The sequence below is a fragment of the Carettochelys insculpta genome, chromosome 6 (genome assembly GCF_033958435.1).
Source record: "Carettochelys insculpta isolate YL-2023 chromosome 6, ASM3395843v1, whole genome shotgun sequence".
Taxonomy (NCBI): Eukaryota; Metazoa; Chordata; order Testudines; family Carettochelyidae; genus Carettochelys; species Carettochelys insculpta.
This window is the reverse complement of record NC_134142.1, coordinates 117,304,461-117,324,578: the sequence shown is the minus strand read 5'-3', so window position 1 is coordinate 117,324,578 and position 20,118 is coordinate 117,304,461. Positions and strand designations below refer to the sequence as shown.

At 48.6% G+C, this 20,118-nt stretch overlaps 1 protein-coding gene across 1 annotated transcript in view; it reads left to right on the top strand.

Moving 5' to 3' along the window:
- The window catches only part of LOC142014809 (NACHT, LRR and PYD domains-containing protein 12-like), a 34,608-nt gene extending 21,094 nt beyond the window's left edge, over positions 1-13,514 (top strand). Inside the window, exons 8-12 of the mRNA XM_074997965.1 lie at positions 1,157-1,327; positions 5,383-5,553; positions 7,222-7,392; positions 8,746-8,830; positions 13,350-13,514. Of these exons, the coding sequence (XP_074854066.1) occupies positions 1,157-1,327; positions 5,383-5,553; positions 7,222-7,392; positions 8,746-8,830; positions 13,350-13,373 (622 nt within the window). The 3' untranslated portion in view covers positions 13,374-13,514. The remainder of the gene's footprint in view (positions 1-1,156; positions 1,328-5,382; positions 5,554-7,221; positions 7,393-8,745; positions 8,831-13,349) is intronic.
- Positions 13,515-20,118: the final 6,604 nt, after the last annotated feature.

Sequence of the window (20,118 nt, the reverse complement as noted above, 5' to 3'; positions counted from 1 at the left end):
TGGGGGAGACCAGAGGATCAGGCCCAGCAGGACAGGGCAGTGGGGAAGCCCCAGAGAGTAAGAAGGTGGGTGTCAGTGACATGTTCAGTACACCAGGGAACATCCCAACGGGCCTTCCGTGACCACATCCCATCACAGAGTAACTCATGTAAGGGACAGGTTGAGGTCTTAGTCATTATGGGTGCGTCTACACTAGCCAGCTACTTCAAAGTAGCCAGCACAACGTCGAAATAGCGCGTGTCACATCTACACGCACTGTGTGCTATTTTGACGTTGAAATCGACGTTAGGCGGTGAGACATCGAAATCGCTATTCCCATCCGAAGATGGGAATAGCGCCCTACTTCAACATTCAGTGTCGAAGTAGGGTGTGTGTAGATGATCCGCGTCCCACTACGTCAAAATAGTGGGGTCCTCCATGGCAGCCATCAGCTGAGGGGTTGAGAGGCACTCTATCCAGGTCCAGCCCCTGCGGGGCTCTATGGTCACCGCATGCAGCAGCCCTTAGCGCAGGGCTTCTGGCTGCTGCTGCTGCAGCTGGGGGTCCATGCTGCATGCACAGGGTCTGCAACTGGTTGTCGGCTCTGTGGATCTCGTGCTGTGCAGGGCAAGTGTGTCTGGGAGGGGCCCTTTAAGGGAGCGTCTTAGGTCTTTGCTGGCCCCTTATTTCGACAGAGAGCTCTTGTGTGTGTGGACGCTCCGCATTGTCTTCTGGGGCGGCTCCTTTCAATGTTCTCCATCGCTACTTTGACGTGGAATGTCAACAGCACCAGCCCTGGAGGACATGTAGACAATACACGTCGAAGTAGCCTATTTCAATGTCCTTACTTTGAAATAGGCTACTTCGACGTAGTGTGCTAGTGTAGACGTAGCCTATATGTAAGTATATCTCTCTTGCTGCCTGTGGATGTACTCCAGAGTTACACTAGTGTAAATGAGAGCTGAACTTTCCCCAATGGTTGTACATGGAAAAAATCCACACGAGGGATCATTCACACTTATATTACAACTGCCAAGCATCAGAATGCTGTGAGCTCGCCCTGCATTCCCAGAATATATAATCTTTTTAGATGCACACAGGTACCTGTGAGGGAACCAGAGAGCGAGAGTTCAAGGAAACTATCTTAATCTTTAGTATCTCTTATAATTTCATACAGGATGGCATCCTGCTATCTCAGGACTGCTTGTTGTGGGGCTCTCTCCTCTGCTCTTAGCACCAGTCCAGCCCTGAGAGAGATAAATCTGCAGGATAACAGCTTGGGAGATTCAGGAGTGCAGCTACTTTGTGAGGCACTGCAACATCCAGACTGCAAACTACAGAAAATAAAGTGAGTACAAGCTAGTCACTTTTAGTCTGTGTTGTTTAGTACGGCAGCACTGTAAAACCAACAGGAAGAGCTACCACGCCTGCACTTTCCAGTCTCTGGACCAGCCAGGGCTATAACCAGGGCAGGGTGAGCTGACATCTGCCCAGGGCACAAGCCCCCAGGAAAAATAGGGTGTGGCAGGGGCCGGGTGGGCCAACCAGAGTGTAGATTGGAATGGGTGTGCATGGGGTTTGCCTCCCTCACCCCCAAACTCTGTACTGGTCTTGGTGCTTCCCCACCTCAGCAGTGATGTGCATGGGATCAGTCTGCTACAGCCAAGTCCCCTGCCTGCACAGTGGGAGGGGAGGGCAACCAGGTCTCCAAGGGCTATCACTCCCGTGCATCCCTAGGCTCCTCTTAGAGTGCACCCAAGTAAACTCCTGGGGAAGGGAGGGACACATCTTGCCCAGGAGGGTCAGGTGGCTTGAATGCTCCCTGGGAATTCTTGGCAGGGCACCAAAGGCTCACAGGAGACCAGCCCTAGAGCAGGAGTGAGGGGAAAGCTTAGCCCCAGGCTGCCCCAGGCTGAGTGCTAGCTCTGGAACCAGGCAGCTGCCCTGAACAGGGGCTCATTCAGCTCCTCTGGACGCTGTGGCACATACACAGGAACTTCACCCAGAAAAGACAACACCCATGCAGGAGACCCTGGTTCAAGTTTAGATAGCAAGTACCACTTCCATTCACTGGTTTAGCCAACTTTGTGCTCCAGTTTCCCTTGCAAAGATAGCTAGATCCTGAGAGCAGAGGGGCAGGTTTGTGTAATTTTTGGTGGTGCCCAGAGCGGGTCCAAGCCCCATCTGCCTTGTAAGGAACTGGGTGGGTGAGGAGTTTGGTTGTGGGATGAGACTCGGGATGAGGGGTTTAGGGTATGAGAAGGGTTCAGGCTTCGGGCAGAGCATTGGAGTGAAGGCTCTAGGGTGCTGATGAGAAGTGTGGGGTATGGGAGGGCTTAGGGCTGAGGCCCCATCCCCTCTCCTCTTCTTTCTGCTGCTGTCCCCTCTCCTCCCCTCACCTCTTCTTCCTACATCTGGCACCTCCACACACATACACACACCCTCAAGGCCCACATGGGATGGACTCCACTCGGAGTTCCTGGGGAAAGGGGAAGTGCCACCTGCCTCCTCCCTTCCACTCTCAGCAGATGCAGCAGTCAGCTCAGCCTGATGCTGGGGATCTTTCCTATAGCCAGGCTTCAGCAGCAGCCAGCCATGGAGAGCCCTTGGAGCAGAGCTGTTTGCGGCAGACTGTAGAAAGGGCAAGTCAGGTCTCACAAGAGGCTGCTGGGAGGGAAGCTCAGGGGAGGTGTTCAGGGGCTGGCAGCTGGGGCCAAGGCAGAGACCCAGCCTGACATTGGTGGAACTGGGATCCCAGGTAGGGTGACCATTTCTCTGTGGTACAGGGAGATATGGGCAGGAGGGGCACTTCCTCCCAGCTGCATCAAGCCCTGGGGAGCTGGTGCTCCCAACCCCAGCACCAGAGAAGTGGCAGCTGTGGGTGATCCTGCCCTCACCTGCAGCCCCCAACAAGGCCTAAATATGGGACAATTTGTCCCTTTTAAAAAATAAGGTGGGACACCTTTTTGGCATCCCAAATACAGTATTGTCCCACCAAATACAGGATGGCTGGTCACGTACTCCCAGGGCCCTGAAATTGGCGGAGCCCAGGCACTGCAGGCCCATACAGCTTGCCACCTATGCCTGAGAGGCGCTGAATCTCCAGCAACCTGACAGGGAGCTCAGCGCATCTTCACCCAAATCCATGGCCTGTGTACTTAGCCTACTCTTGGCAGTGCAGAAGTGAAGGTCCCTAAATACAAGTAGAATGGATGTTTCCAGCTGATTCATTCCATGCAACCTGTAATTGTCGATCAGGTCACTGTGATCTGTGAAGAGAGATATTTTGCTTGCAGAGACTTCCTCTAAAATCTTTAAATTTCTACCTTTTCTATCATATCCAGAGAGTGGCTTAACATCAGTATATTAGAAGGGGCCTTTTATTTTATGTTATTCTTTGTCCTTCATAACAATCTTTTTCATATATCCTTTTCTAAAAATAACAAAATCCAGCTAATCAAACCAAAAATAAAATCAATGATATAGCTAGATATAGTTACCAGTCATAGGCTGAACTTACTCAAGATTAAAATAAAACACCCTATTTATTTTAAAACATAGAGACTAGGATGGCATGCAATTTAAAAATAGAATATTTAAATTAGATCAGGCAATTAGATAAGTATGAATCTTTGCCTACCGGAATTTGGGTGTCTTTTCAAGCAATGCAATGTTATTTATTTTATTGCAAATGCGTCATAGGTGTTAGTATACCTATATAAATAGGGTATTATTATTATTTATTACCGTAAAATGGGATAGAAAAGACAGTAAATATTATAATGTCATTATATAAATCCATTGTACTCCCACACCTTGAATATTGCATGCCATTCTGGTCACCCATTTCAATAAAGACACATTAGAATTGGAAGAAGCTCAGAGAAGGGGAACAAAAATGATGAACCGTATGGAAAAGCTTCCATATGGGGGTAGATTAAAAAGAGTGGGACTGTTCAGTGTGGAAAAGAAGTGACAAAGGCAATGGAGGTTATGACAAAGGTCTATGCAATCATGAATGGTGTAGAGAAAGCGAATAAGGAATTGTTATTTGCCCTATTACATAACAGGGGTCACTTGATTAAATTAATGGGCAGCAGCTTTAAAACAAACCTGAGGAAATACTGCTTCACACAGTGCACAGTCAAACCTGTCAAACTCATTGTCAGGAAGGTTGTGAAGGCCAAAAAGCGTAACTGAGGGCAAGAAAGAGTTAGGTAAGTTTATGGAGGAAAGGTCCATCAAAGGCTACTAGTCAAGATGACCAGGGATGGTCTGAGTGTCCCTTGCCTCTGATTGCTGGAACACTGGGATAGATCTCTCAACAATTGCCCAGTTCTGTTTATTCCCTCTGAGGCATCTCGCACTGGCTAGTGCTGGAAGACAGGATAGTGGACTAAATGGATCATTGGTGTGAGCCAGTATGGACATTATTACAGCCTTAAGGGCCCATTGTCTAGGTTGAATTTGGCTTTATTTTAAGAAGCCCTTTACTGCTTGAGTAGATCTATTAATCGAGGAGTAAAATACTACTCAACATAGGAAAGAGTGGCAAAAATCTGGTCCTTTATCTTTGTGGCATATTGTTTCTCTTGCCCTGGATGATCTGACACATCACAGAATCTTAGAACTAAGATATACAAAAGAACTATTAGGCTGTCTTATCCATTTCCCCATGCCAGTGCAGGATTGACCTTTTCAGTATATTCTTTAACACTTTGTCAAATGATGAGTCTTGCACAATTTCCATTGGCTGACTACTTCACAGTCTGATAAATTTCACTGTTAGGAACATTTTCCTGATATTCAGACCGCAACTTCCCATGCTTAGTTATTTCTCTTTGCTTGGAGAATTCTGGACAATTCCTCCAGCCAATGTTAATAGAGAAAACATACCTTGGTTTATTGAAAAAGGTTCAACCCTTCAGTACTTATCCCATCCAGACTCTCATTATTATAATTTTCCAGAAGTAGAACTATAGTACTGATCTCTTAAAACAAGGAAGGGGAAGCTTTCGCCTGTGAGGGGCCATTGACTCACAGAAGAAAAACAGTTGTGAGCCACTCTCCCACCTGGGTGTGTGTGAAGGTTTGGAGCTGCCCCCCTGAGGTGGGTGGAGCTACCCCCCTGCTCATGGTTCCAGCCCCATAGGGATGCTATCCTCCCTTCAGGCCATCTGAACATTTCCCTGGATAGCCTGGGGTCACTGACAGAGCAGGGGCACATGGACGAACTCCACAGAGTGACCTTTGGTGCTAATAAACCCACAGCCTCCTAGCAGACCCTGTGATTGATCTGAATGAAACATCCCTTTCTAGAAAGCCACTGACATCAGCAAGATAGTGTCACAAGGAAGAAGAAAAGAAGTGATCATTTCCCTCTGTATGATTCCATCTCTGCAGGTTGCGGGGTTGCCGTCTCACAGCTGCTTGTTGTAAGATGCTCTCGTTGGTTCTTAGCACCAGCCTGACCCTGACAGAGCTGAACCTGAACTATAATAAAGTGGAAGATTCAGGACTGAAGCTGCTGTGTGAGGGACTGAAACATCCACGCTGCAAACTTCAGAAACTAAAGTAAGTAACAGTTAGTTCCATTAGTTTATGCCTCTGCCATGTACAGTGGACAAACCTGGCAGGCTCAGTGCCAAAGGATGAATGGCCATAAATCTGATATCAGGAAATGGTAATATGCATAAACCTGCAGAGGATCATTTTAACCTCCCTGGATTTTAAAGTAGCCATTATTCTACAAAAAAAATTTACCACATACTTACAGAGGGAGACATCTGAGCTGGAATTGATTTACAAATTTGTTACCTTTAACCTTGTCCTGAATAGAGATTTTAACCTCTATGCATTACAAGGGCAAGTCCCCACCTTTTACATTCACAGGAATGGGACACACCCTACTTAATCTGCTTCATTGACTGGTCCTGCTAATGACTGGTTACCCTTTTTATTCCTTCCCTGCCCCTGCTATATAAACTGTGGATTTTATTTTTCCTTTCCATTTTTCATCTGAGGAAGTGGGTTTTACCCTTGAAAACTCATGATCTAATAAATGTTTTAGTCTCTAAGGTGCCACAGGACTGCGTGTTTACTGCTATTTTAGTTCAGCATCAACGTTTGCAAAGCACCAATTATCTTCCCAAAGAGTGTGATAGATGTCCTTTGCTGTGCACATTTATCATGTTTTACTGGATAAGCAGTTGGATCACACAGCAACTCTAAATGTAGCATATTCTACCATATTTACTCAGATTATTTTATTCATGAAGTGTAAACGAGAACAAAATTCTAGGAGACTACTTTGATTAGGATAAACTTCCTTCATTTAAATCCTTTACCATCATCAAAACAACTAATCCTGGGGCAAAGCCTTAAAAATAGACAAAGGAGTGGAGAAGGGGCTGAAAAGGAAAGGGAAAAGACAAAAAGAAGAAGGGAAGCAGATATAAGCATTAGAATCAGAGGGCTGGAAGATACCTGGGGCGTCACTGAGTCCAAGCCGCTGCCCAAAGCAGGGCCAATCCCAATTAAATTATCCCAGCCAGGGCTTTTGTCAAGTAAGGACTTAAAAACCACTGGGGATGAAGATTCCAGCACCTCCATATGTAACTCATTCCATTGCTTCACCACGCTCCTAATATGCAACCTAGACCTCAACCACCGCAACGTGAGACCACTGCTCCTTGTTCTGTCATTTGCCACCACTGAGAACAGCCTCTCTCCATCCTCTTTGGAACCCTCCTTCAGGTAGTTGAAGGCTGCTATCGAATCCCCCCTCGCTCTTCTCCTCTGTAGACCAAATAAGCTGAAATCCCTCAGCCTCTCCTCATAAGTCATGTGCCTCAGCCCCCTAATCATTTCTGTTGCCCTCTGCTGGACTATCTCCAGTGCGTCCACATCTGTAATGCGGGGTCTAGAATAGGATGAATTACTCCAGGTGTGGCCTTATTAGTGCTGAATAAAGGGGCGTAATCACTTTCCTAGATCTGCTGGCAATTTTCCTTCTAATGCACCAAATATGTCATTGAAGTTCGTGGCTACACAGGCACACTGTTGGCTCATACCCAGCTTCTCTAGCACTATAATCCCCAGGTCCTTTTCTGCCAAACTACTGCTTGGATTCCCAGCCTGTCTTATTTATTAGTTATTTCGAGATAGGGCTACGGTGTAGCCCTAACTTCAGAGAACGGGCAGGTAGTCATTCTACTCCTTGTATGTTTTTATTTCCGGTAGGTTGGCGAGTTGTGATCTCACAGCAGCTTGTTGTGAGCATCTTGCCTCTGTTCTTAGCACCAGACAGACCCTGACAGAGTTGGACCTACGGAATAACAAACTGGAAGATTTAGGGATGAGGCTTCTGTGTAAGGGACTGAAACATCCAAACTGCAAACTGCAGAATCTAAGGTAAGAAACAGCTTGTTTCTTGTCTGAGCCGGTTAACATTGTAGTGTTGTGAGCTACAGTCTTTTAACCCAGATTACAATATCCTACAGCAGGGAGTCAGCAACCTATCCGAGGCGGAGTGCCAAAATGTGACCTTTTTGACCTCTATGTGCGGTCTGAGTGCCTGTGATACTTTTTTAAATCACTAATAGTCGTACTTACAACAGCTTCATTAATAAATAAAGACACAGAGCTTTACTGTTTAGGTGCTTATTGGTAGCATTAGCTGGTCATTGGTTAATCCACAGGCGACATGGCTTTGAACAAGCTCCTGGCTGCATGGAGGGAAGAGGTGGGGCTGAGCTCCAGCCTTTGCAGGCTGATGTAAATTGGCTTGAGTGCCATTCTGGGCAGGGGTTGCTGACCTATAAACCTCATTTTTTTCAGGAATAAGCGTTCTTTTGAAAAGGGAGGTTTTGTTTGTTTTTCGAAAAAACCCCATCTACGCTGCTTTTTTTTCAAAAAAATCTCATCTAAAAAAGTGATCAGATGAGATTATGCAGATAAAGCTTGAGATTTGTAAATCAGCGCTTTTTGTAAATCAGAATGATTTCCCTCATTTGTATTCCTCTTTTGAAAGAGAAATGTAGTGCAGACATAGCCTTTGTGTGTAGCTGTGGTATTTGAAATAAAATATTTTGAAATATCTTATTTCGAAATAGGGCTGCAGTGTAGATGTAGCCCCTGTGTCCAGCTGCTGTTGCTTCTAGCCCCTGCCAGGCACAGTCTGAGCAGCTCTGTTTCACACCTACTTGCCCTGGCTGTCAGAATACAGCTCTGGGGCCTTCTCTCCTTACTGCCTGCAGCCTGCTGCTCCCCCTCCTGCACACTGGCCATCTGTATGTCAGCCAGATGTCTGCAGGTTGTCACTGTGCTTTCCCTGCCATTCTGCTTCACATAGCATTCACTTCTGGATAGGTGGTGATCTGGGGTCCTTGCGTGGTCCAGAATATCCCAGAGCCCAGCCCTTTCTCTCCAGCTCATTATAGATAGGGGGTACCGGCTGCATGGGGACCACTTGGGGACCAGCAGCTCGTGACAGAATGTTGTTAGGTCTCTGCAACCCACTAGAAATGGTGCCTCAATCTACCTCTCCTTTACACTCTGATGAACATTCCCTTGTGGAGTACACAGGAAGAGACACAACCGATGCACACAGAAAGGAATTCCCTCAGGAGGTTGTCGTGCCTATGGGAGCATTGTGATATTTCCCTGCATGTCCAGAGCAGAGCATCTCCTTCTAGACATCACTGACAGCAGTGAATGGAGCAAAAATAAGCAGCCCTTTCCTTTTGGTATCTTTGTCTCCTGCAGATTGAGTGGTTGTGACTTCACAGGAGGTTGCTGTGGAGAGCTCTTCTCTGCTCTTGGTAGAAACCGGACCATGAGACAGCTGGAGGTATGTATGAACAAATTGGAAGATTTGGGAGTGAAGAAGCTATGTGAAGGACTGGAACACCCAAACAGCAGACTGCAGAAATTGCGGTAAATCACTTAATTTGTAGGTATTAAGTGTCGGGATTAAGGTCTTTTTACGAGACTCAAAGGGTTACTGACAATGTTCCCACTAATTTTTCCCATCCATCTGCAGAATAAATTTTGCTATGTACACTGAGGCATGTGTGGATGTGCACCAGCAGTAGAAAGACATGCTGTTGGCTGCTGCCAGTTGTAGGTGTTCTGCTAATCAGCTGGGCAGCATCTTAATCTCTCTTGAGTGGCTGCCCAAGCACACAGCTTACAGGGCACGCTCCATGCCTGTAATCTGAGAACTGGCTCCATTTTTCTTACTTCTGTGCTGATAGGCTGCAATTTTTTTAGTAAAAACGTGGATAATATAGTGTCACTTAGGGCTTGTCTACACTACCACCTTCCTTTGAAGGAAGGGTGGTAATTAGGGTGTTGGGAGTGCATATGGGAGTGCTGCCGTGCATATGGAGCACTTCATTAAGCAAATCCCTGCCCGCGGCAACTTTTGCCTATGCACGGCAGCACTTCATTAGTAAATTCCCAACACCCTAATTACCATCCTTCCTTCGAAGGAAGGTGGTAGTGTAGACAAGCCCTTAGTGAACTTTAAATCTGCATTTTGTGAGGTTAAAACCTCAAGTCCTTCCTCTTGATAAGCAGGAACGAGAACACAAGTCTGAGATCCTTTCACAATTTAATTAAAAGAATCTTCCTTTATTCAAATAATTTACCACCAGTACCTCAAATAATCCTGGGACAAAGACAAACAGAAAAAGAGAGGCAGAGTGAAAAGATGCAGAAGAGAGCACTAGCTTACATGTCATTTGCAACTTAGATAAACAACCTACAAGTAGGTGTTGTAAAATATCCAGACCCAAGACTGAAGGGGAGAAGAAAATGTGTTTAAACAAGTCATAAAGAATGAGTGGGACAAGAGAGCAAACAAGGCTAGGGAAAATGAAAGGCAGGTAGGAATGAGCAGAAGCAAATTCCACGGCCCTTTGGAATAGCGACCGAATTTTTAAAATGTACAGTTCTTCAGACAGTTTGACATCCTCCACACAGTCTGTGGCTCTGGAATATTCTGCTTCAGAAACAGAAGCGTAGGGTAGGAAGAGACTCAGGAGGTCATTAATTCCAAACCCCTGCTCAAAGCAGGAACAATTCCAACTAAATCATCCGAGCCAGGGTTTTGTCAAGCTGAGACTTAAAAACCTCTAGGGGTGGCAATTCAACCACCTGTCTAGGTAACCCATTCTAGTGTTATAAGATCTTCTAGTCTCAAAAGCAGCACACCACAAGATATCCTTGCATAACGGTGGACAATGTGGACTGGACTAAACAGATACCATCACACACCTTTTGCCTTGGGCTTGAAAGGCTGCTCTGGAGAATTTACCTGATGAATTCTTATTGCCAGTGGATTGCATAAAGCCACAAAACCCTTCTAAACTACCTTGGAGATGTCCAGCTTTCGGAATGGTACAGATTTAGAATAATTCAGGGAAGCCCTTTAATGTATGCTACACAGGAGATCAGAGTAGATGATCACAGAGGTCGCATCTGGCCTTAGGGTGTATGAATAGTCACTCTGCAGATTTATTCAGCTTTTTCCTGAGGACCTGCTTGTGCCAATATTGACCTGCAGCTAACAGATCCTTCTCAGCCTTGCACTTCCTGTCACGTTCCCAACATATCAGTACCGGGGCCATCAGGGATCATGATAGTCCTTCCTACTGCTGCTGCTGCTGCAGTGGCAAGGAATAAACAGGGGGCATTATGGGAGGGTAGCTACAGGGCTTGCATTTCTGCCTCCTCCCATTATTGAAAGGAGCTTTTGTCTAGATGAGTGCATTTCTAGTGCACATCTGTTAGAGATTCAGGATGGTGAGAGTAGGGGAATTGTTTCCCAAGAAAGTTGCACAAATTTAATTAGTTATTAGAGAGGAAGGCTGGTCCGAGGATTAGAGCAGTACCTTGTGACACCTGGGTTCCATTCCCTCCTCTGCCAGATTCCCTGTGTGACCTTGGGCAAGTCACTTAGTCACTCTGTGCCTCAGATATGTAAGTGGGGCTGGGAGCTCTGTCCTATCTCACAGAGGCATCAGAAAGAGAAATATATTTAAAAAGATTGAGTTGCTTAGGTACTATGCACCTCTGCCACTCTTTGTAGAACATCTCATAGATTCTATTAACATATATTGGCATTAATTCACAGACATATTGTCTGTTTGTCCTACCCTCACACTGCGTGAATTCATTCCCGCCATCTCAATTAGAATTCATTAAACATCATTGGGTCAAATTTGGGCACAATCTGGATTTTATCCAACTGTCCTTCATGGTTTTCCCTTTGCCCCGCTCCCAGACTGCCCTCAACTGCTTCTTCTTGCTGTATCTTCCTGTCTCCTTCTTTGGCTACGGTTACACTAGAGAGTTTTGTTGACAAAACAGGAGTTTTGTCAAAAAAACTTGTGGAGCTTCTACATACAAAATGCATTTTGTTGACAGAAATGGTCAACAAAAAAGCTGTATAGATGCTTTTTGGGTGGGGCCTTTTGTTGACAGAGCAGATTAAAAGATCAATCCGCTTTTATGCGTAGATGTATCTGTCGACAGAAATTTTGTCAGAACATGTCTTCTAACAGACACTTCTGTCAACAGATCATTGTAGTGTAACCATCATCTTGCTGGTCTTGTGTTATGGGAATCTGGCCCCTTGTTTCTTCTCAGATGCTTCGCACTGTTGGAGAAGCATAAAGCAACTGTTGATGTGTCTTGGGCTACGTCTACATGTGCACCCAACTTCGAAATAGCTTATTTCGATGTTGCGACATCGAAATAGGCTATTTCGATGAATAACGTCTACACGTCCTCCAGGGCTGGCAACGTCGATGTTCAACTTCGACGTTGCTCAGCCCAACATCGAAATAGGCACAGCGAGGGAACGTCTACACGCCAAAGTAGCACACATCGAAATAAGGGAGCCAGGCACAGCTGCAGACAGGGTCACGGGGCGGACTCAACAGCAAGTCGCTCCCTTAAAGGGCCCCTCCCAGACACACTTTCATTAAACAGTGCAAGATACACAGAGCCAACAACTAGTTGCAGACCCTGTATATGCAGCACGGACCCCCAGCTGCAGCAGCAGCAGCCAGAAGCCCTGGGCTAAGGGCTGCTGCCCACGGTGACCACAGAGCCCCGCAAGGGCTGGAGAGAGAGTATCTCTCAACCCCCCAGCTGATGGCCGCCATGGAGGACCCCGCTATTTCGATGTTGCGGGACGCGGATCGTCTACACGTCCCTACTTCGATGTTGAACGTCGAAGTAGGGCGCTATTCCCATCCCCTCATGGGGTTAGCGACTTCGACGTCTCGCCGCCTAACGTCGATTTCAACTTCGAAATAGCGCCCAACACGTGTAGACGTGACGGGCTCTATTTCGAAGTTAGTGCCGCTACTTCGAAGTAGCGTGCACGTGTAGACGCAGCTTTGGTGTGCACCCACTTACACCAAATTTAACAGGACTGTTTCATACTGAGTGGGGGCCCTATCAGAGGGAGATGGTTCCTTTTCAGGCTGGCCCGTGTTCCTGGAGGTCCCTTCTAAAATCTATCAAGTTCTTGCCTTTACCTCATTTGAATATTTCATGGAAAGAGACATTCTGCTACAGAACAGTCTCTACACTTTAAACTGTAATACAATTAATAAATATCAGAGGGGTAGCCAAGTTAGTCTGTATCAGCAAAAATAACAAAAAGCCCTGTGGCACCTCATAGACTAACAGATATTTTGGAGTGTCACCTTTTGTGGGCAGAGATCCAGAGTCAGGTCTGAATATACAGGCTCATGAAAAGAAGGGAGTACCAATCAAGAGGAAGCCCAGAGCTTACAAGGTCAATTCAGTCAGGGAGGATGTGGCCCACTTCCAGAAGCTGATGTGGAGCTGTGAACACCAAGAGGGGAGAAACTGCTTTTGAAGTTGGCCAGCCACTCCCAGTCTTTGTTCAATCCTGAACTGATAGTGTCAAATTTGCAAATGAATTGTAGCTCTGCAGTTTCTCTTTGGAGTCTATTTTTGAAGTTTTTTTCATTGCAGGCCCACAGTTCTGCATTTCTGTACTTTACAAAGTTGTCTTTTTTTACAGAAACTTTAATATGAACTTTCTGACATATGTGGTTTTAAAATTGCAGTGCTCTGTTAAGATTTATTTTTATTAAAGTGACTGGTAAATATATACAAACTTGACTCTAGCTCTGTAAAGGTTTCTGGCAATTGTATTTTTAAGCGTACAGTTAGAATATATTGCTCTGTAGCAATGAATTTACATGTTTCAGGTGGCTCTCCTAGATAATTCCTTATTGAATACAGGTGTGCTGTGTCTTTTGCTTCAGATAGTTTGTAATCTCAGAGTAAATGAAACTGATGGTTCATTTTTCTTTTCGCAGCTTGTCTGTCAGTCACATAAATGAAAATACAACAGAGGACCTGAAAGTTTTGCAGAAGATAAAACCAGACCTGTTGATTGTGCATGATGGAGAAGTCAACCACTGGACCTTAAATACACAGGCAAGCAGTCCTGAGTTTCCTCCATGTCAGAACCATGCATTCATTTGTAAATTATCATGCAGCGCAGCAATGACGAGGAATATTTTTGAGAGTCACTGGCTTGTTTCTGGACTTGTTCTGGTGTTAAGCATTGTTGTATGTTGTCTTCTGTGGATGATGAATATATAAGTCTGAAATCCAAGGTCTTCTGCAAGGTTCTTTAAGCCTCGTGGAGCTTTCTCATTGGTCCAAAAGTTCCTCCATGAAAGGAACCTGTTATCATGCAAGATGTTTGAAGAGGGAATTGATATAGATCTGGCTGCCTTTTCAACCAAGAGTGTCAAACTTCTTGCCTACATAGTGTGACCATTTTGCTGGAGGAAGAGGCTACATCATCAAAGTGTTCATTGCTTTTAAACATTAAGGCTACATCTATGTGGGCAGCCTCTGTTGACAAAACTCACGGAGCATCTACACAGTCAAATAGTTCTGTTGAGAGTTTGTTGACAAAACTCAGCTGTTCATCCGGCAGTGTTACACCTCTCCCTGTTCAGGTATAACACCTCTGTCTCAGGTATAACACCTCTGTCCCCAGTGTTTCGTTGACAGAGTGCCCCTGTACATAGTTCTATACACAGAAAGGGCTTTCAGTTCCCGGGGCAGCCTTGTTTGCAGCCATTTGCAGCTCTTTAATGCTGCCACATCCAGCACTTATCTCTATCAATAGAGAAGCAATTACACATGACAAAGACAGCTTCTCCACCTTTGATATTCATAGTCATCCCAGGCAAGCCACTTAATAGCCTCTTGTAGTAATTTTGCCCCCCTCCTCCCTTCTCCCCATTTGCCCCCTTTGTGTTCTGTGTAACTGATTTCAGTTTTTATTTTTTGTTTGAACCTCCACCAATCCCTGAGTGTGACTCCTGCCAGCACCCCCAGCCCCTGAGTGTGACCCTGCCAGCCCCCACGTGTGACTCCCCCAGGCCCTCCAGTCCCTGAGTATGGGGTTTAAGCTGAGGGTGTGGGAAGGGATCAGTTTGGGGATGAGGGTCTTTCCCATACCACAATTCAGACCAACTGTAATAATGAAGTATCAGAGGGGTAGCCGTGTTAGTCTGGATCTGTAGCAGCAACGAAGGGTCCTGTGGCACCTTATAGACTAACAGAAAAGTTTAGAGCATGAGCTTTTGTGAGTTAACTCACTTCTTCAGATGCATCTGAAGAAGTGAGTTAACTCACGAAAGCTCATGCTCTAAACTTTTCTGTTAGTCTATAAGGTGCCACAGGACCCTTTGTTGCTGTAATAATGAAATAATAATTAACTATAATAAGTGTGGTGTTATTATTTTATTATTAATAATATATTTTTCCTTTTTCTATGAAATAACTACTACGGAAGTATAAATACGAGGGGGTGCAATTTTATATTCTTGCCTCAGACACACAATTAGCTAGTTACAGCCCTGCTCCCTGCATTTTGAGTTGCCTTGGGTCACCAAGGCTGTGGCCACACTAGCAGCTCATTTCGGAAAATGAGGGGCAATTTCGAAATGAGCAGGAGAGCGACTACACAGCAATTGCTCATTTTGAAATTAATTTCGAAATTAAAAGGCCGTTCATTTCGAAATGGTTATTCCACTCCCGTGTTGGGAATACGCCTCCTTTCGATGTTAATTTCGAAATTAAATGTGTGTAGCCGCTCCTTGGCTGCCATTTCAAAATGAAATGTCCTCCACAGAGCTGACCCCTCCCACCAGCAGCCAGAGCTCTATGGCTGTCAGCTGCGGGTGCCTTAAAGCTGCAGGGACCCAAAAGCCCCGTGCAGGGAGCTGAGAGTGTGCTGGCAGCCGTAGGAGCACAAGGTGGCCAGATGACACTCCCTAGCACCCCCAGAAAGTGACACCCCTCCATGGCCGGATGGATGGCCAGCAGCCAAGACCCCCAGGATCCCCGTGCAGCCAAGGGGTCGAGGCGGCATGGCTCCCAGGGCTCTGGGAAGCCCCCAAACAGGAGGGGGGCCCTCTGGATGGAAGCTGAAGTCTGGGACCTGCTGGTCATCTGGGGGGAGGAGGACATCCTGCTCAGGACAGATGGGTGGAAGAGGAATGTGGACGCCTTTGCCTGCTTCGCCAGCAACTTCGCTGCAAGAGGCCACCCCCGCCAGATCCCCAACCAGGTCTACTCCAAAGTGAAGGAGCTGCGGCAGGGCTATGCCCAAAAAAAGAGACCATCCAGGCAGTCGGGGCAGCGCTGGCCACCTGCCCCTACTTCAGGGAGCTCCACCAGCTGCTGGGACCCAGGGAGGCTGCACCACCCGAGGAGACCCTGGACACGGCGGAGCCAGAGGGGCAGGGCGAGGAGCCCCAGCCAGGACCCTCGATGGCCCCCCCACCACAGGCCCCAAAGTACCTGCTGGCACCGGGGACAGCGACAGTGGGAGTGAGAGACCACTGTGGACTGCCGAGCCCTACAAGGTCCCTAGCCGGGCTACCTCCATCCAGGCCTCCCCTGAACCACCTGAGGAACAGTTGGGTAGGACCAGGCGTGGGGTGCCCTGGTCATGCGGGGGGGGGGGGGGCGGTCCCCGACACAGCCAGTAAAGGCCTAGGCACATGGTCACAGCCAGGGACCTGGGGATGGCCGTCGTCGCTGCTGGGGGGGCCCACATGGGGCCATGGGCTGCCATGAGGGTCAGAAGCCCAGGCGGGCTGGGGCAACCACTCTAATGGCCCTGCACTGACGGACCCCACAGAAGACAGGCCACCCCAGAGCCCCTCACCACAAGCAGGGTTGGATGGTGGTGGGGACAAGGCCACTGGCCCATGGTACCCAGGCTCATGACTGATGGGGCACCACCCTCTTGCCTTATGTCTTCACCAGCCACCCTAGCCCCCAGACGTGCCTGGGAGCCCCACAGCAGCAGAGGAGGGTGAGGGGGCGACACCTCCCCAGTCTGGGCGCTGTGGTGGGAGGAGCCGCTGCTGCAGCTGGGCAGATGATCTGGCGGCAGCCCACACAGCTGCATGGCGGGAGCAGAACCGCATGCTGCGGGAATGGCTCTCCATGGAGCGGGCGGCCTGGGACCGGGTGGCTGGGTATCTCAACACCCTGACCCAGGCCGGCGCCAACCACCTGGCCCAGCCGCACATCCCTTGGTTGGCCTTTCCTGCAGCCCCCCCACCGCTGCCCCAGCCCCCCCTTCCTCCCTGGTCTCCTCCTCTTCCCTGGCTCCCCCCCACCCCAGCCTCCCCCTTTTCCCTGGCCCTCCCCTGCCCCAGCCTCCCCCTCTTCCCCACCACCCCACTCTTCCTCAGCTCCCCCCTCTTTCCCAGCCCACCCCGTGCCCCTTCCCCCCCGCCTCCCTTGCAGCTCTCCTCCCAGCTGACATGACCCCGGCCGAGCGGTGGGAGCTGGCTGTGGCCAGGTGAGCCCTGCCCATCTCCTCCCTGTGAGTCCGAGCCCCTAGATAGTGGTCCAGCCCTTCCTCCCCATTCCACCTGCCCCATCCTGGCCCTGGGGCAGTTGCGGCTCCAGGGGCCATCCTGGCTCCTGACCAGCCACTCCGATGGAGGATTGAGGCCCCCTGCCTCTTCATGTATATAGTTCACCCCTGCCTCCCCCATAAATAGTCACGTGTTCTTTGTGTTCCAGAAATAGCAGTTGCATTTATTTAACGGTGATATGTGTCCTGCCTTGGGTCGAGGTGGCAAGGGTGGTGCTGGTGGGGCAGGAGTGAGAACTTGGGGGGGGGTGCATGGAGTGAGCCGGGTCAGGTCATGGGGGCCCCCAGGCAAAGGCTTCCTGGAGGGCCTCCCGCACACGCACCCGCTCCTGGTGCACCTGGCGACACAGGACTGCACCTGGCTGCTCATAGTGCGGCACGGCCTCAGCTGCCCAGTGTGCCACAGAGAGCTCCTGTTTGCTCTCCACGAGGTTGTGCAGTGCACAGGAGGTGCCCACGACTGCGGGCACGCTGGGCAGGCCTACCTCCAGGCGCATCAGGAGGCACCTGAAACGCGCCTTCAGACGGCCAAATGCCCGCTCCACGGTGTTCCTGGTGTGGTTGAGGCAGGCACTGAAGAGGTCCTGGCTCTCATTGGTGTGTCCTGTGTAGGGGTGCATTAGCCAGGCCTGGAGTGGGTAGGCAGCATTGGCAACAATGCACGGGGGTGCATGGTCATGTCCCCCACCAGCAGCTCCCGTGGGGGGATGTAGGTGCCCTCTGCCATCCTGCGGCCAAGCCACAAGTTCTGCAGGGTGTGGGCATTGTGGGCCCTGCCCGGCCAGCCTAGACAGATGTTGGTGAAACATCCTCGGGCATCCACGAGTAGCCATCGTTTCTCCAGGGGGAGCGCGGGCCACACGCGTGTGTCCTGGTGGTGAAGTGCTAGTGCCAGCCAAGGGCATAGCTCGATGTAGGTGGCCCAAGTCACCCGGAAGTTGCAGAGCCACTGGGCATCATCCCACTCTCCGAGGATGATGTCGTCCCACCATTCCCCGCTGGTGCGGTACCGCCAGAGGCAACGGTGGGGTTGGAACAGGGGGTGCTCCGGATGCACCGCGGGGGGAGCCTGCAGGAGGCTGACACATGTCGGGCAGCATGTAACCTCAGATGGCATGCTGTCAGGGTAGCTCTTGGAGACATGGAGTGAAACCCACAGGCTGAGTGTTATGTTTGTAACCCAGTTGCTCACATGGCCTACTGGCAGCGCTCCAGGAAAGTGAGAATCATAGACAGAAGTTCCTGTTTTTCTTGGAACCACATCCCTATCAGTTTCTACTCTGTGTGTGTGTGTGCGTGCACTGTTCAGGAACCTGCTTCTGCCTCACACAGAAAGGGATGCCCAGGACAGACACAGAATTCCTCTTACTCTGAAATGGGACTCCAGACGTGCCCCCTGCCATATGTAGGAATAAGACTCCATCTGTCAGTGGAAGCTGGTAGGCTCTGGTAGAGGATTTCTGGTACAAAAGGGTCAAAGATTATTTTTAAAAATTGAATAATTGGATAGACTAATGTTTAATTAATTAATTTCATTTTGTCGTGGATTTGGCTTCAGCCACAAGCATTAAACTAACTATAAATTGAAAGGAATTTAAGATATCCACAGCTGTAGGGAACCATGACACTGTGGAGCGTAAAGGGTTAAAATGGCTGTTCACCTCTCTGTGTCTAGCATTAGAGAAGCATTAGTAGAAGAGGTAGTTGAGGCCTATGTCTACTCAGAGTTACCAATTAGCAAAATCACGATCATCACTGCATCTATCTGCAGCGTGGGATGGGGCACGTCTTGTCAAGGGAGAGCCAGCTGGAGGATGTTTGGTGGGTGACATATACTGTGTGTGAATGTTCCCTCTGATCTTTGCTATCCACGTGTGGGATGCATTTTGTTATGTGCAATGAGGCATGTGCAAATGTCCAGAAAGGGCCTGAGACCTCCCTTGGCTTTCAATATGGGGAAATACTGGGAATAAAGCTCTCAGCCCTGTGCTCCTGCAGAACCTTCTCTACTGCCCTAGAGCTAGGAGTGACGTCACCTCCTCCTTTCCTGCCCTGGCCCATGCTGCTCCTGAAAGTGGCTGGTATGACCGTGTGTGGCAGGTGGAGGGCACAGTGGGGTCTCCATGCACTGTTTCTATCTTAGGTTCTGCTTGTCTAGCAATGGGAACTGTAGTCAATGGCAGCTGTGGTAGGCAGTGTGAAGATCCACGTGCCTTCCCATCATTGCCACAGAGAAGTGCCAACAGCTTCCAGGAGCGGCCTGGGGCCACTAAGAGCTGCCTGAGATAAGTGCCGCCCAGTGGGAGCCTGCAGCCCAACTTCCTGCTCCAGCCCTGAGCCACCTCCTGCGTCCAAATTGCTTCCCATAACCCGCACCCCAACCTCTTGCCCCAGGGCCTGGGTGGAGGGGTGGGATAGACCCTGGGCTGTACTAAAATTCAGAAAGTGATCTTGTGCTTATAAAGGTGGAACACCATGGCAGGAAAGTCTGAACACATTGTTCTAATTCCTTTCCTTCCAAGAAATTATTGCCACATCCATGAGGGCGAGATTTTTTTTTTAAATTAATGGACACAGATTCTTTCAAAGCTGCAGGACTTCAGGAGCAGTGACTATAACAAAACAGTCAAATATTCTGAGACTCACTATGGAATTGCTGCAGTTGGCCACCTACATTCATCCAAGTGATTTGTTAGTGCTCTGCAGCTCTGCAAATCAGCTGGTGTTTCTGAGGGCTTGTCTGGCCATCCAGTTAGCGTGCAGCAAGCGCAATCGACGGTGACTAGAGTTGTGCTGTGATGTATGGCGTGTCAGAGTGGATCCTGCTTTGGGTCACTAGAATTTCGCTCGTGTACTTTGATCTACTCCACCTCACAGCAGGAGCAGATCAAAGGCACTGGGGAACTTTTAGTTTGCAGTGGCAGGTCCATGTAGAGCGTGCAGGGCAGGCTAGCGCAGGGCAGTGCAGGGCAGGCTAGCGCAAGGTAGATTTAAACCTCAGCTTGCCACGTACTAACTGGTCACCTAGATCGGGGTGAGCAAACTTTTTACACAGGGCCTCTTTTTTTGTCCTTGCAATTAGCAGCCCCCACCCCACCCCAACCTGTCTAATGTAACCCAAACCAATGGAACTGTCACTTATGTTCACAGGAGGGGGGAAAAAATAC